This window comes from Marmota marmota, unplaced genomic scaffold (assembly GCF_001458135.2).
Source record: "Marmota marmota marmota unplaced genomic scaffold, marMar, whole genome shotgun sequence".
Taxonomy (NCBI): domain Eukaryota; kingdom Metazoa; phylum Chordata; class Mammalia; order Rodentia; family Sciuridae; genus Marmota; species Marmota marmota.
The window spans coordinates 9,101,995-9,118,193 of NW_025999983.1; the positions used below are offsets into that span (position 1 = coordinate 9,101,995).

Below are 16,199 nucleotides of genomic sequence, written 5' to 3' on the forward strand. Positions count from 1 at the left end.
AAATTAAACAGAAGTATGATAAGCAATCAACAAACAGCTTCTCAAAGAGATGGAAATTATTTGAAGAAGCAAAAAAAAAGAACCCCAGGGAATTAGCAGAATTGAAAGTACAATGACTGAAATAAAAAATTCCCTCTAGGGGCTCAACAGCAGATTCAGGATGGCAGGAGACAGAATCAGAGCATTTGAAGACGATCAATATAAATTCTTTAAGATCAAGAACAGAAAGAAAAAAATAATAAAATGAACACCTTAGAACTCATCAAGCACACCAAATACCTGCAACGGGAGTCCTGGAGGGAGAAGAAGAAAAAGAAGCAGAAAAGATATTTGAAGAAATAACGGCAAAAACCTTCCAAAATTTGATGAAAAACTTTTATCTACACTTCCAAGAAGTTCAACGAACCTCAATAAACTTTGTATTTGTACAACACATACAAAGGGATCCTCACCAAGATAAGCAAAACTAAACCACTGAAAGACGCAAACAAAAAGAGAATCATGAGAGCAGAAAGCCTGGTGCCGTCTGTGTGAGGCTGCGGAATGAAGGGCCGGCTTGGAATTGTCCCAAGAGTTTGTTAACTAACCAGTGGTTGAAATTTAATGATTTTTATTCTACTGAAAAACTTCATCTTTGTGAAAATTCTTCTGACATAGCTGGTTTGTCTCTAAACTATGCCTTTGGAAGTTATTTTATGCTTGGTAAGACTTTCATACCAGGTTCCAGAGAAAAAAAACCACCAGTAGGAGGAACTCTCATTCCTCCACTTCATACAAACTTTACTTGGGTTTGCACCAAGCATGCCATGATACTATTTGGCATCCAGGGATAAACCCAATTCATTCAGTATTATTTCCCAAAGAACCAAATCCACAAAAAATGTTGGCTAGGAACTTTGTAAGGATATTGGTTATAAAAAAAAAAAAAAAAGGATATTGGTTATGAAGTCCACAGAAATGTCAGGACATCCTCTACTGGGCTTCCTCCTCCTCTCCTCCCAGGGCTCAGGAGGAGGAGAGTTTGTACACCCAATGACCTGTGGCAATCACAGGCAGAAGGCAAACCAGAGAGAAGAGGGGAAAGGCGGCTCCGTGTGCCTCAGTCTCCTCAGCACACATCCCAGTCAGCAGGCCAAAGCACAGCTGTTTTTAGACTGGGGGACTTTGCTTTCTTGCTTCTCTCTGCCACCTGCTTGGAGGCATGCCCATATTTCAAAAAACAAATAAAACAAAACTTAATATGGAAGGAGAACTGTGACTCTGAGGTGCTTTAAATAGCACTGAATTATCTGATTCAGAATTAATAATGTATTAAACCTAAATGACACAAGGAAGCCCCACAACCCTGAGACAGTCATTGAACTCGTTAAATTCTGTGGAGCGCATGCTGTGCCAACCAAGAGGCCAAAGGTGAGTGTCACACTAACAACAGACTGAAATTCAAAAATACGAAGAAAGGCAGGACTAATGTTTTCATGGAAAGAAATCTGAAAGCTGACACTTAAGCAATGAGGTGGCAAAAGGAGGGAGAGTGTCTACCCTGGGCACAGGCAGGGGGACTCGGGAACCCTGTGGAGGAAGTGGCTCACTTCCACTCTCCACCCCGGCTCTTTGAGGGGCCTCATCAGCTCTCCAGCAGGGCTGCTGGGATGTGTCCATCTACCTAGAAGGGAAGCCCTTACTCTCTATTCTGAAATTTCTGAAAAAAATTTTCAAAAAAGAAAAAGAAAAATTTTAAAAATGAAATTTCCACCCCCCCATTTCTAGAAAAGTAAATATTAAACTAAGTAAAATACAAAGTAAAGCTTTGAGGGTAATGACTCTCTTCTCCCAGCCCCTTGGGTACCTCACTCTCACTCTCCACCCAGGCCTTCCTGCACTGTGGTTTCCTTCCACTGAACATTTCCCGCTTCTACTAAAACCCCTCCTCTCACCTCTGGAAAAGCTCAGTGTCTCCAAAAACCTCTGTAATGAGCCACAGCAGCAGAGTCCCTGAGCTCGCACACCCAGATTCCACACCAGGTTAGGGATGAAGACCAGAGAACAGGACAGCTCCCCAGCTCGGGAATAAATCCTGACTGTAATAAATCCTGACTGCTCGTTTTCAAGATGCCCTGGCATCATGTGGTTACTTACCAGAATAATTTGGGGGGAGGGAAGTGGTGAGGGAAGCAGAACACTTTAAATAAACAAGAAAAGGGAAAGGGCAATAATCAATTACAAACACCTCTGTAGAAAGTGACACAGCTGGTCTGCATAGCCTCTTTACATTATTTAGGTCACAATTTTAATTTGCATTTTAGGCTTTCTAAATAATTTCTATTTTTTCAGGTGTCATTTTTTCATATTTTTTTAAAAAATGTACCTATTTCTTTTATAGGAGAAAATAAAGACAAAGACTGCTGGAATTCAAGGTACACCCACTAGAGCTCTGATAACAATTTGTTGCCCTCAGTGTGGGGGATCAAAACTGCTAGCAAATTTTATCACAAATCCCATTAGTGTTCAGGCAACATGCAGACGTTACCAGAACATCTGTTCTGGCTCCCTTTTCAGATGTACTAACTACTGTTCCCACACTTGGGCACCCTGCTGCTCTAGAGAACCACCTCCCCTGGCAGGAGGCCAACCTGACTGCATCCTTTTCCTTGTCCTATGCTCAGCGTGACACACACTCACCTGTGACCTGCTTGTCTGGAAGAGAAGGGATCGGAATGGCTGATCCAAACTTAACCAGGAGACGTTCATACAACCAGTCAAAGTGCTTATACCTGTGGTTTACAGATCGATTAGTGTTCTACAAAATAAGGGAAAGAGATGAGAAGTTACCAATGTCCACTACAGAAAACAAGGAGAAAAGCAAGCGCAGGGAGCACGGCTGTGTCCGACACTGTGCACTTACAGTAGGTGTTAACTGATATTCAATGTAGCTCTTCAGACCATACATTTTGGAGCCTTTCCTGGGATCTGCTACCACACAGTCAAATGTAGAGGTAGGATAAACCCACATCGGGCCATAATCTCCAACCTACACAATGATCCAGGAAAAGTTAATCTTATAACGTGGAAAAACAGTACATACAATTGGTACAAATCAGTAAATGATTCTTTTAGGATTATAAGTCCTCTGGAAGGTTATTCTTACTCCTCTTCAAGAAGGTTCATAACTGGTCTCTGTTCCTACGAGAGGTCACATTTGAAGAACACACTTGTTAGGATGAACACACTTGTAGGCAGCCTGGCCCACAAGGAGGAGAAACTGGCTCCCCATCTAGGCAAGTACTGGCTGGAACACAGTGCCTCTCTCTAGATCAGTTTCTCAAGCTATTTGTGAAAAGCCATTTTAAAAAATTTCCCAATCTATTACAGACTAATAGTTTTACGAAGTAACAATTTACACATTTGGATTTCTCAATGATGTCAAATTACCATCAAATTTTCTAAACACTCTCATTTTTTGTACTTAACTCTGGGTGAACTAGTAACAGTTTTCAACTGGGCAACTGATCTGTGGATGATAATTCTGAGTAGCTCTGTTCAAAGCTACAGAAATGGCTAATTGGATTGGCCAGGATCTCACATCCATGGCTTTACTGTGGGCAGGGAGTTTTTATCTTGTCTCTCAAAAGCAAGAATTAGGTCAGATGTTTTCTCTTGGGGCTGTCTGTTCATTGGGTTGGCTCACTTCCTGTGCCGGGTATTCCACCTGCTAGGCAAGGTTTACCAAAAGACAGGCCCCATTCTTTCTCCACTGCCTTTTCCCATCTGTGACCAAGGGGCAAAGGCATAAATTCAGGTGAGGCTTCTTAGGCTTCCACTACAAAACTGGGGTTTCACTGGGGATGGGGTGAGGAAGGGAACTGGGCTAACATCTCTGTGGGGGTACCGGGAACTTGCATGTAAGTGTGGAGCCTGAGGATCATTTCTGCCAGGCACTGCTAACTGCCAACAGGTCTGCAGTCCTGAATGTGGCCATTTCATCTTGTTTAGAACTATAAGGCTATAGAGGTGGCTGCAGAAGACATGGGTCCTGGGGCTCACACACAGGCTCCTGATATCACTCCCTGAATGACTGATAATTTCATGTTGGCTCTGGATCATCCATTTCAGAATGAATATAAGCTTACAGATTTCTGAGATCCAGACTGTAGGACCAGTGGATCCCATCAAAGAACATATAAAGAACAGGAGTCTTGGGTGGCTCAGCGGTAGAACACTCACCTAGTGCTTGTGAGGTGCTGGGTTTGATCCTCAGCACGACTTAAAAATAACAAATAAAATGAAGATATTGTATCCAATAATAACTAAAAAAAGAACAGGAGTCCTTATGATCTTGAGGATATGTTAACTTCTTGAATTGGAATAGAAAAGTACTAAATTATGTAATCTAGGAATAAAGTCAATATGTAAAGGGAACACTTTCCAGGAAAGAAATCCACTCAGATTCAGGGAGAAATGAAAATAGTTTATAAAACAGCTTTTAATCTTACAGTTAGAAAAAGCAAGAAGAGTAAAAAGGAAACGAGAAGACCATGTGTTTTGGCTTGAAAGAAGAGAGCTTTGTGCAGGCTGAGATCTCTAAGGGAAAACCAGCAAATTTAAGGGAAAAGAGTGAAAACCAGTCCTCTTTCTTTCTCAAGGTGGACAAGGGAAAAGTAGGATGAAGTATGAAAGTCCAGAGGTCTTTAGGTCAGGAAGGCAACCGAGGAGGACTGGAGTAAGGGACTAAAGAGAAGGTCTCTGAGAACCAACAGCCATGCTGTCCCCAGAGGGGCCGGAATGCAGGACGCTCTCCGAAAGCTTCAGAGTAGAACCCGAGGGCACCTTGGGGAACTTCCCTCATGACTGGCACTGAGGGGCAGGGTTGGCCACGTCCCCGGGGCCATATTTCACCAGTGGGAAGGGCTACTTGTACCTTCCAAATAGAGAAGCAGGTCTCTGGGTTCTCCTGGCTTCCTGAAGACTGTGGCTTTGCTCAGCTTCCCTTTCCATGCAAGAGGCCCTCACAGGCAGCCCTGCCTCTACCTAAAGCTCGTGAGACAGGGCCAGGCCCAGCTTTCCACACTGGTCCACCACTGTCACCCCCAAGACAAAGTCCACTTAATGAAGGTGAGGGCAGAGCCATGGGCTCTTGATTCTGTTGAGTTCTAAATTTAACCAAAAGAATAATTAGAGACACACACACACACACACACACACACACACACACACGTGTAAAGGGAACACTTCCAGGAAAGAAATCCACTCAGATTCAAGGAGGAATGAAAAAATTATTAAAAGCCTGGCACAAACAAAAAAAAAATCAAATAACTGTTAATTCGACTACTACTTTTGGTAAGGTATACCCCAAATTTGCTTTGAGGGAAAAGATAAAAGGGGCTCCACTGTCTGGAGGTTTCTAGGATTTGAAGCTTTTCAAAGATGTGGGAACAAGTAATTAAAGCATCCAGTATGATTCCTGCAATTTCATCAAGTCCAGAACCAAAAATTATAGAACCAGACCAGTGTCTTCTCATCCTTGTTGGCATCATGGCAATTCTACCCTAGGCTGCCCCACCTCACATTTCATAGGGTTAAGTGGATAGGGTCAGAAAATAGCCAGAATTTCATTTGGGAACATGCAGCTAGATCAAAACATGGGATGAAACCAAAGAGCCTGTGTCACTCTGCATAATGATCAGTATTCTAAGACAGGGTTGGTGTTGTTAGCGCCCAGCTTCCACTGCTTGAGCTGACAGCTGGCCTTCCGCAAGAAGCACTGTGACCAGCATACTGGGAAAAGGACCTGATTCTGACAGCATGCTCGCACTTTCCAAGGTGGAACTGAAACATCTGAACTGAGCTTATTAGCTGAAGTAGGTAGAAAAACAGCATGCAAAATATACACATTAGAAAAGGTTTAAAAGACTATGTCTATGAAGTGTTGCTTCAATATCAATAATTTCAAAGATTAAAAACAAAAAATATCTGGATAATATTCAGGCACTAATTTAAGCTAATTATCTTTAACATTCCTAAAATACTAGGATATCATCAATTATTTGGGACATAAATCTGTTTAAAAATACTTTCCAGAAGACTGATAACCCTTTTAGCTGTAAGGCATTAAGAAAGACCTTAATTAGAAACAAAGCAAACAAACAAAAATGAACAAACTTACGATGATGGGAATTTTCTCTTTGGGTTTTGCTAGTTGCTTGGCCAACAAATACTGTTCCATTCCAGGTTTTGCAAATCCAGGAAATCTAACCATGAGGATAAATGCTGTGAGTCTTAATGCCTTTCCTCAGAAATTTTCCAAGTCTCACCATGTTTCCCTGATACCCCAGCTTTAACCTTGTTCTATCTTTCACATGCACCAGAACTGGAGTGTGGTAAATAAAACCTGATGTAAACAGATTGTTCAATGGCCAGCTCATCATTTAATTACGCTCCAGAGCACCTTGATTTCAGAAGGTGTGATATTCATTGGTTCCCTGTTTGCCTAACTGGATCTGAAACCATCTATCACCAACATTGTAAAGGGAAACCTGAAAAAGGCCCCTCCCATGCCCTATTACCCAGCACACCAATTTGAGTTGGCCACATGGAGCAATGGGTACACAAAGGCATTCTACTTCGAAAGTACAGGTGCCTTTTAACACATTCATGCAGGGTGACCTCAATTAGGCCAAGAATGCAGACTCTGTTCACAAGCATCTGTGCCATTTTATTTTGGAATGCCTTCAGGGTCAGCTTATGAGACAGGATAGAAGTCTTCCTAGTCAGCAGACCCCAAGCATCATAAATGCATATGGCTACAACTCTACATTCAAAGGAAATATCTAAAACTGCAGAACAACTAGAATAGGCGCACAGTGATCCAAAGTGCTACTTCTCAAAAAGAAAATGTGTTTTAGAATTTACTAAAAAATCCTGAAAGCAAAATACCTAAAATCGGGGGGAAAATTTACTTTTACAAATCCCAGCCTGCTTCTAATTTCATTCATATACCAAGCCAAAGGCCAGCATGATGCTCGGGGGTTGGTACCTTTCTTTCATTCTTAACTGGCTTCCCAGAAGTCCCTATACCCTAGACATGCTTTAAAACGCAGCCCAGACAGGGAAGAACAAAGAGGAGTCTTGGAGTCGGTGGCTCTGGATGTGAACCGTAGCTCCAGCACTCAGGTGGTTTCCCCAGAGAAGAATGGAACTGAGACGACTCACGTTCTTGGGTGATAAGGGAATTGAGGGGTGTGAAGAACCCAGTATGGAGATACTCAGTGCAGCCTTGGGGGGATCCCTCTCTGTGCTTCCTCAGCATTCTGTACTCAGATGCCTGCTACACAATTTATCCCACTTAATGCCACTGTCCATTTACACACTACAGCAGACTAGAGGGACTTCAGAGAAAGTATTAGTATTTCCAGGACCTGAACCAGTCCTGAGGACATACTAAATACTTAATGAACTAGCAGGCTAACATGGTCCTTTCATTAAAGGACCTCTGGGAACCAGATACTGCAATAACTCCCTGACCAGATGGTGATTAAGCTGAGCACAGAAAGCACATCACATTTTTTAGTATTCTTATGGACCATGACAAAATTCTAGCATTCTGTGTACATCCAGCTATGGCAATGTAATTTATCAATTATTGAGCATTATCAAAATAGATCTTAAAATGCTCAAGCATATTTAAATTATTTGTCTCCCTTTTAGTATAAGGTTTATATTATATGAGTTGAATACAGCTGACAATAAAAAGCTGTAAATCCATTTTAAAAATTTTCATAACTGTTCAAAGTGACTCATGTGTTTTAGTCTAGTTAAGTAAAAATGTATGTGACTTCAATTATTCCCAGCACCACAGAGAGAAGGAAGCCTGAGAAGAATAGGGTTACATGGAGACTACTCTAGTTTGGCTTCAACCTGGAATGACATTTTAGAGCAGAAAGAGTGCTTAATTAAAGCCAACCTCTTTGCTTTAGAGACAGGGAAACTGAAATTCAAACATGTCATCAAACTCAGAGTTTGAGAGCCAGTGCAGAGCAGGGCAGGGCAGGGCAGCTGTGTGAGTCAGCCTCACACAATGGCTAGGAAACATGGCCACTGGTTTTTCTTAGTCTCTGCTTTTCAAAATCGGTCCAAGAGACAGATTATATTTAAATGGGATTTAAAAATTATATTAAGGCTTAAAGAACAACTGAGAGAAACAGACATCACTACTGACCATACTGAGAATTTCATATTTGAATCTAAAAACAAGGTATGGTAATAATGAATGACTAAATTTATTATGCACCTGACCATGAAAACACATAATGGAAGACACTGGAGAGAGGTGGAAGGGACCTACTTAATCCCTGGGGTGATTTCAATAGACTCTGGAATGTGTGGGCCTCCTCTAGACCTTGGCTCCAGATAACAGCCAAATATTACGTTTTCAGTTCTTTTCCATACACATTAAGAACTTTTTAAAATTAGAGCTTTATAGTTATACACACTAGTTGGGTTCTTCCCGACAAACTAACACATGCATGGAATTCAATTTCAGTTCATGATCCTGACTTTTCCCCACTCCTTTTCCCTCACAGTTTGTCTTTCTCTATTCTACTAAACTTTCTTTCACTCAATCTATTTATTTATGTCAGATTGGTTCTTTTTACTTATACATAAAGGTGAGGTTCCCTGTGGTATACTTATATATGCACATAACATGAATTTTTAAGAATCCACTCTGTATGACCTCCCCTTTCCCATCCCTCCACTGTCTCTTGATCATCTTCTTTTACAATACTGATCTTCCCTTTATCTTTATGATATCCTATCCTTCCTTCTTCTTTCCTTTATTTTACTCTAGCTTCCTCATATAAAAGAAAACAGCCTTGAGTTTCTGAGTGTGGCTTATTTCACTTAGCACGATATTCTCCATTTCCATTCATTTACTGGCAAATGCCAATAATTTCATTCTTTTTTTATGGCTGGGTAGAACTCCATTGTGTGTGTCCACATGTGTATACATATAATACACAAACACACACTTCACAATTTCTTAATCCATTCACCTGTTGATTGGCACCTGAGTTGATTTCATAATTAGCTATTGTGAGTTGTGCTGCTATTAAACACTGAGGTGGCTGTATTGCTATAGCATGGTGACTTTGGATTTTTGGGGAAAATACTAAGGAGTGGGATGGCTGGGTTATGTGGTGGGTCCACCCCTAGTTTTTTGAGGAATCTCCATATTGCTTTGCAGAGTGGTTGCACTAGTCTGTAGTCCCAACAATAATGTGTAAGTGTATCTTTTCCCCCAAAAGCTCACCTGCATTTATATTTGTTTGTATTCTTGATCATTGCCACTCTGACTGAAGTAAGATAAAATTTTAATGTAGTTTTGATTTGCATTTCCCTGATTGCTAGAGATGTTGAGCATTTTTTCATATATTTAAACCAATCTTGCATCCCAGAAATGAAACCCACTTGTTCATGGTGTATTTAGAATGTGGTTTGCTAATATTTTATTAAGAATTTTTGCATCTATGTTCATCAGGAATATTGGTCAGTAGATTTCTTTCCTTGTTGCATCTTTGTAGAGTTTTGGTTTCAGGGTTATACTGGCTTCACAGAATGTATTTGGGAGTGTTCCCTCCCTTTCAATTTCATGGAATAATATGAGAAAGACTGGTGTTAGTTCTTCTTTAAAGGTCTTTTCTGGAAGGCTTTTCATTGCTGTTTCAACTTCATTACTTGATATTGGTCTGTTTAGATTTTCTATATCTGATTCAATTTGGGCAGGTAACATGTGACTAGAAATCTGTCAATGTCTTCTATATTTTCCAGTTTATTAGAGTATATATTTTCAAAATAAAGTTCTGATAATCCTCCAGATTTCAGAAGGGTCTGTGGTGATATCTCCTTTTCCATTTCTGATCTTGTTGACTTGAGTCTTCTCTTTCTTTTGGTTAGTTTGGCTAAGGGTATGTTAACCTTATTTATCTTTTCAAAGACCCAACACTTTGTGACACTGATCCTGTATGTTGTTTTCTTATTTTCAATTTCACTGTTTTTGGCTCTGATCTTAATTACTTCCTATCTTCTACTAGTTTTGGAGCTGGTTTGTTCTTTTTCTAAGGCCTTGTAGTAGAGCATAAGTTTATTTATTCAGGACCTATTTTTTAATGTAAGCACTCAGTGCTATACATTTTCCTCTTAGAACTGCTTTCATACTGTCCCAGAGATATGCTGTATCTCTGTTCTCGTTAGTTTTTAATAATTTCTTTATTTCTATTCTCATTTCTTCTTCAAGCCTTTTTTTTTTTTTTTTTTTTTTGAGGGGGGTGTGTTAGTACCAGGGATTGAACCCAGGGGTGCTTAACCACAGAGCCACACCCCCCAGTCCTTTTTAAGATAGGGTCTCACTAAGTTGCTTAGGGGTTTGCCATTTTGCTGAGGCTGGCTTTGAACTTGCAATCCTCCTGCCTCAGCCTCCTAAGCCACTGTACTACAGGTGTGTGCCATCATGCCTTGCCTTTGAACCATTCTTTTTTTCTTTTTGTTTAGTTGTAGATGGACACAATACCTTTATTTTATTCATTTTTATGTGGTGGTGAGGATGGAACCCAGTGCCTCACACATGCTAGGCAAGCGCTCTATCACTGAGCCACAACCCTGGCCCTATTTTGTGTTTTATTTAGAGACAGGGTTTCACGGAGTTGCTCAGCACCTTACTTTTTGCTGAGGCTGGCTTTGAACTCACAATCCTCCTGCCTCAGCCTCCTGAGCTGCTGGGATTACAGGCATGTGCCATCGCGCCCAGCTGGGGGTTGATTTTTAGCTCCCGTGTGTAGTTAATCTTTTGAGTATACTTTGTAGTGCTGGCTTGGTGCTCATGAATTCTTTTAGTTTATTCTTGTTATGGAAAGTATTTGTTTCCCCCTTGGATTTGCTACTAGCTTTGCTGAGTATAGTAACTTTGAATGGCAGTTGTTTTCTTTTAGACCTTAGAATATCTCATTCCAGGCCCTCCTTGATTTTAGGGTCTGAAGTGAGAAATCAGAAGTGAGCCTTACTGGTTTGCCTCTAAATTGGATGAATATTCTTTAATAACTACTTTGAATCATGAACTTGGAACACTTAAAAACAAGTATTAGTAATTTTAGAAAACAAGTTATTTGAAACAAAAGTACCTGAAGAAGAAGAGTACTTGAAGGCTCTGAGGGATGACATACTTTTTTGTCTTTCAAGTTACACTCTGAAGTATACTATATAAACTTACTAGAATTCTCTACCAAAAATCTTACAGTGCTAAGTCCATATTCACTCTTTGCCACATGCATTCTTGTTAAGCGGTAAGATTGCAAGTATTATAAAAAAACATTTTTTCTTTAAGATAAATCTAATCTTAAAGAAAATAGATCTCGGGAACATATTCATTGTAGTTTAGGAATACGTGCTTTGGGTATTGATGGCCTGGAATTCTGGCTAGGTCACTTGCCACCTGTGTGAGCTTGAGCGTTTCCTGACCTCCCTGGCCTTCAGTTTTCCCCCACATTAAGACAGGGACTATATGTACCACTAAGGGACATGAAAATGCATGCAAATGATTTTGTACGATGCCTGGGACATGGTTAGTTATTAATAAAAGAGTAGAACTTTTAAGGGACAGCTGTTATTGCCAGGAATGGTGGCAAATGCCTGTAACCCCACGGGCTCAGGAGACTGAGGCAGGAGGATTGTAAGTTCAAAACCAGCCTCGGCAACTTAGAAATTTAACAAAACCCTGTCTCAAAATAAAAAATGTAAGGGGCTAGGGTTGTGACTCAAGTGGTAGCGCGCTCACCTAGCACACGTGAGGCACTGAGGTCGTTTCTCAGCATCACATAAAAACAAAATATTGTGTCCACCTAAATCTAAAAAAATATTTATAAAAATATAAATAAATAATAAAAAATTTTTAAAAAGGGCTGGGGATGTTGCTTAGTAGTTAAGTGCCTCTGGGCTTAAACCCTGGTATCCCCCCCTCAAAAAGTGTAGCTGATATCAATATTATTTTTAGCTTTCTTTAGCTTTATACATATATTTACATTTCTTATTAGTAATTATTTTTAGCAATGATAGCTAAATATATCATGGAGTTTATAAAGTAAAATAAAAGTTATTTGGTAGATCATTAAATGGAATTAATATTTTGCTTATAAAATGATTTTAAAAAATCAACTTGCAAGCTAAGATGCAAATTAAAATGGCCAAGCCATATCCAAAACTCAATAGATTAGTGAACACAGAAGAAGCCAACTGCCTCCTTGTATTTTAGATATATTATTAAACTCAGAGCCTGGTTTCCTCGTCTCCTTTTGAAGCTTACTTGTTAAGTGGCAGCTTCATGGAGGAGGCCCCAGGACGACTGTTTCCCCGCTGGACACCTGCTTCTGCTGACTCTGAGTCCTTAAAGTAAGGAGAAGAGGACTTGGGGTCATCCCAGTCTTCATCCCAGTCATCGTCATCACCAGTTGCTAGAGGTGAGAACAGAAGAACATCAGTAAAAAAAAATAACAAAATAAAATTACTTAATTTTCTGATAACAACTACTGAACAAACTAGCTAATTTTTTGACAGGCAGAAAAAAGGATGTAGTATAGGAGTATAATGTAGGTGTTAAGAGAACAGGCTTTGCAGTCAGACAATTTTAGGCTTGAATCATGACAAAAGACAAATGATAAAAGACAAAAAAGTGCAAAAGATAAATTAGAAACAAACAGGATTGTCAGGTCAACTGACTTTCGACAAGGGCACTAAGACAACTCAATGGGGAAAGGACAGACTCCTTTATCCATGGTTTTACTTCCTGCAGTTTTAGTTACCCAGAGTCAACCATGGTCCAAAAATATTAAATGGAAAATTTCAGAAACAAACCAGTACTAAGTTATAAACTGCACTATTTCACATTGCATGATGAAACCTGGTGACTTCCTGCTCCATCCTACTGGGGATGCAGATCACCTCTTTGTCTGCTTATCCATGCTGGATACACCATCACCTATCAGTCAGCCAGCTGGGTCATGAGGTGGACTGGCTGAGGTATCTCAGTGTTCAGGTAACCCTTATTTTATTTAATAATGCCTCCAAAGCACAAACATAGTGAGGCTGAAAATTCAGATGTGACAAAGAAGCTGTAAAGTGCTTCCATTGAGCAAAAAAGGAGGAATTCTTGACTTAAGAAGGAAAAAAATTATGGACTGAGTTTGCTAAAATCTATACTAAGAACAACTCTTCTACCCATGAAATCAGGAAGAAGGAAAAAGAAATCCTTGCAAGTTTTGCTGTCACATCTCAAATTGCAAAAATTGATTATAGTGTGTGATAAGTACTTGGTTAAGATAGAAAAGGCATTAAATCATAGATTTTCATATTGCAGTTTTGGACATCACTATGGGTCTTGGAACATATTCCCCCAGAGAAGGGGGACTACTATAACCCAATTAGAAATGGACAAAAGACCTAAATAAATACTTTTCCAGATATACAAATTGCTGACAGATTTATAAAAAGATGCTCAACATCGCTAGTCATCAGAGAAATTCAAATCAAAATCACAAGAAGGTATCATCATCTCACAGGTGTTAGGATGGCAATGATCAAAAAGTCAAGAGATACAGATTATTGGCAAGGGTTCAGAGAAAAGGTAATCCTCGTGCATTTCTAATGGGAATGTGGGTGGGCAAACACTGAGTGATTTCACTTATATGTGGAATCCTTGAAAAGATGAACTTACAGGAGCAGAGAGAAGAATGCCAAGGGTGGGCAGGACAGGAGAGGAGAGGAGGAGTCCAGAGGGAGGCATACAGTCTCCCACAGCCCAGGTGGCCCCTTACTCTTATTCATGAAACTGGCCCTTCAGGTGTGTGAATCTAGGACTCCTTGACTGAGACAGGACTGAACGTTATAATTCATGATGGTCTACATTTGGACTCAGGTTTTTTTTTTTTTTTTTTTTCTCTTTTTTATTAGTGAATAAGAGCAACTGTGAACAGTTCTTTTGAATAAAATCTATTTTTAACTCAGATGACCCAGTGTGATATTGTGATATAATAAACATATATTTGATCTCTGCCCCAGTTTCCAGCAAAGGACTCCTAAAATACTTGTAGTTTCCAGAGCAAGAGGAATGCTAGGTGAATTTTTTGTTCTAACACAGTTGTCTCTTGGTATCTGGGGGTAAGAGACTGTGATTGATTTCAGGACTGACCACCCTCAAAGTCTAAAATCCTCAGACACTTCAAGCTCGTTTTATTAGATGGTACAGTATTTCCATTATCACTTATACATACATCCTCCTGTATCCTGTAAGCCATCTCTAAACTGAATATTTATGCTACATTGACAGTTGTTACAGTATTGTTCAGGGAAGAATGACAAGGAAGAAAAATGACCCTCTGCAACACACTGGCAACAGTAAGTGAAGTGCTTCCTTGAGCTCTGCCAACAGCTCCAGCAGATTAATGGGACCCAAACAGGGCATTCCATGGCTGACTCCAAGTAGGCAGTGTGAGGGACTGAGGTACACCGCAGGACCCCTAGCCAGTCAATACCTGCTGCAAAACTGCTTGGTGCATAGGGTTGGCCACTGAAGTGTGCCGTGTGTGCTAAGTGTGGGAAAAACAAAACCAGATTGGTTTTCTTGCCTCTCACCCAGGTTCCTACCAGTCACTTACAGTGGGACCCTGTCCTCACCTGGTCCTTGGTAAGCTTGGGGGTGGCCAAAGGCAGAGTCCCAGTTGTTGGCAGAGTTTCTCTGGGGGCCAGTCCCCTCGGGCTTGGCCCCCCAGCCATCCGAACCATCCCAGTTCCCAGATTTGGAGGCGCTCCAGGCTGACCAAGGGTCATTGCCACTGCTGACCTGGTGTGAGGGGGAGAAAGATATCCGTGACTTCTGGAAAGTGTGACTTAACTCAGCAACAACCAAACACAACGCAAGTGCTGAAAAAAATCCAAGAAAAATTCTCTTAATTTTAAAATCTCAGTATTTTTTTCCTTTGAATGTATAGGAAAGCACAAAATGGGAGTGTTGCCCTCCTTTTCCTGGTATCCACATCCTGCTGTACGTTCTTAGGAACTCTGATAACAGAAACAAAGAAAGTAGTAGACTAGGATGGAGCCCTTTTTCTTCTTCCTCCCCAGAAGTAACTTTTTTTGTGTTCATTCCCATGTGTTTTTGTAAGTCCACCGCACATGTACACACTCACAAATAACAACTGTTTTATGGGTTAAAACTGAAATAAGGGACTGGGGTTGTGGCTCAGTGGTGGAGCGCTTGCCTGACAAGTGTGAAGCACTGGGTTTGATCCTCAGCACCATAAATAAATAAATAAATAAATAAATAAAATACAGGTATTGTGTCCATCTACAACCAAAAAAATATTTTAAAAAACTGAAACAATGTCATATTGTATGTCTTGCAAGTTGTTTTTCAATCAACACTGTATTTTGGATTATACATGATGATGATGAGGACCTGTTTTATAGCAATCTGTTGTATTTTTAGGCTTTTATTTTTACTTGAAAAAGTAATACAAGCACAGGAAAAAAATTTCAAGTGGAATAAAAGGATATGCAATTAAACATGCCTACTACCCTAAGATGCCAGTAACTCTTTCAGAGACAACCACTACTATCAAAAGTAAAAACTGCAACAAAATTAGTTATAGATCTAATTGGCTTTTATTCAAGATTCATGAACTGGGCAGTTTCCAACCTACAACACAGAATGAGAATTCACAGAAGGCAAAGGGTTTTTTTTTTTTTTTTTTTTTAGGTAGGAACAAAAAATAGAATAATAAAAACAGCAGCTAAATCAGGTTTATTTATTTATTTTTTTGGTAAGGAATAAAGGGCTAGTTTTTGCTATAAAGGGCTAAAAAGGACTTCCTTCCTTCCCCCAACTCAGGTGGACTCTCCTGTTTTCTGGAAAAGCTGGTCTCCTTGGGATGGATCTGCTTCCTTACATTTCAGTTTGCTTATGCAGCATTTAGCAGGAAGGATCCCATTATGGGGCCTAGGACAAGAGCCCAGGCCAGAATAAGGGCCTCTTATATTTCTGTCTAACCTCAGTAGACATTTACTGCAAAATCCAAAAGCACAGAGATTCTTTTTTGTTTTAAAACCATGTAAGTAGGTCCAATTCTGCATTCTGTTCTTCACTTTGTTTTCCTCTTTTTCGG

The 16,199-nt window shown here is 40.1% G+C and overlaps 1 protein-coding gene across 1 annotated transcript in view; it reads right to left on the reverse strand.

Annotated features, from left to right (window-relative positions):
• The window catches only part of Snx9 (sorting nexin 9), a 67,927-nt gene that overhangs the window by 21,790 nt on the left and 29,938 nt on the right, over positions 1-16,199 (reverse strand). Inside the window, exons 5-9 of the mRNA XM_015498649.2 lie at positions 14,713-14,878; positions 12,347-12,494; positions 6,161-6,245; positions 2,903-3,028; positions 2,680-2,797 (exon numbers count right to left, since the gene is read on the reverse strand). Of these exons, the coding sequence (XP_015354135.2) occupies positions 2,680-2,797; positions 2,903-3,028; positions 6,161-6,245; positions 12,347-12,494; positions 14,713-14,878 (643 nt within the window). The remainder of the gene's footprint in view (positions 1-2,679; positions 2,798-2,902; positions 3,029-6,160; positions 6,246-12,346; positions 12,495-14,712; positions 14,879-16,199) is intronic.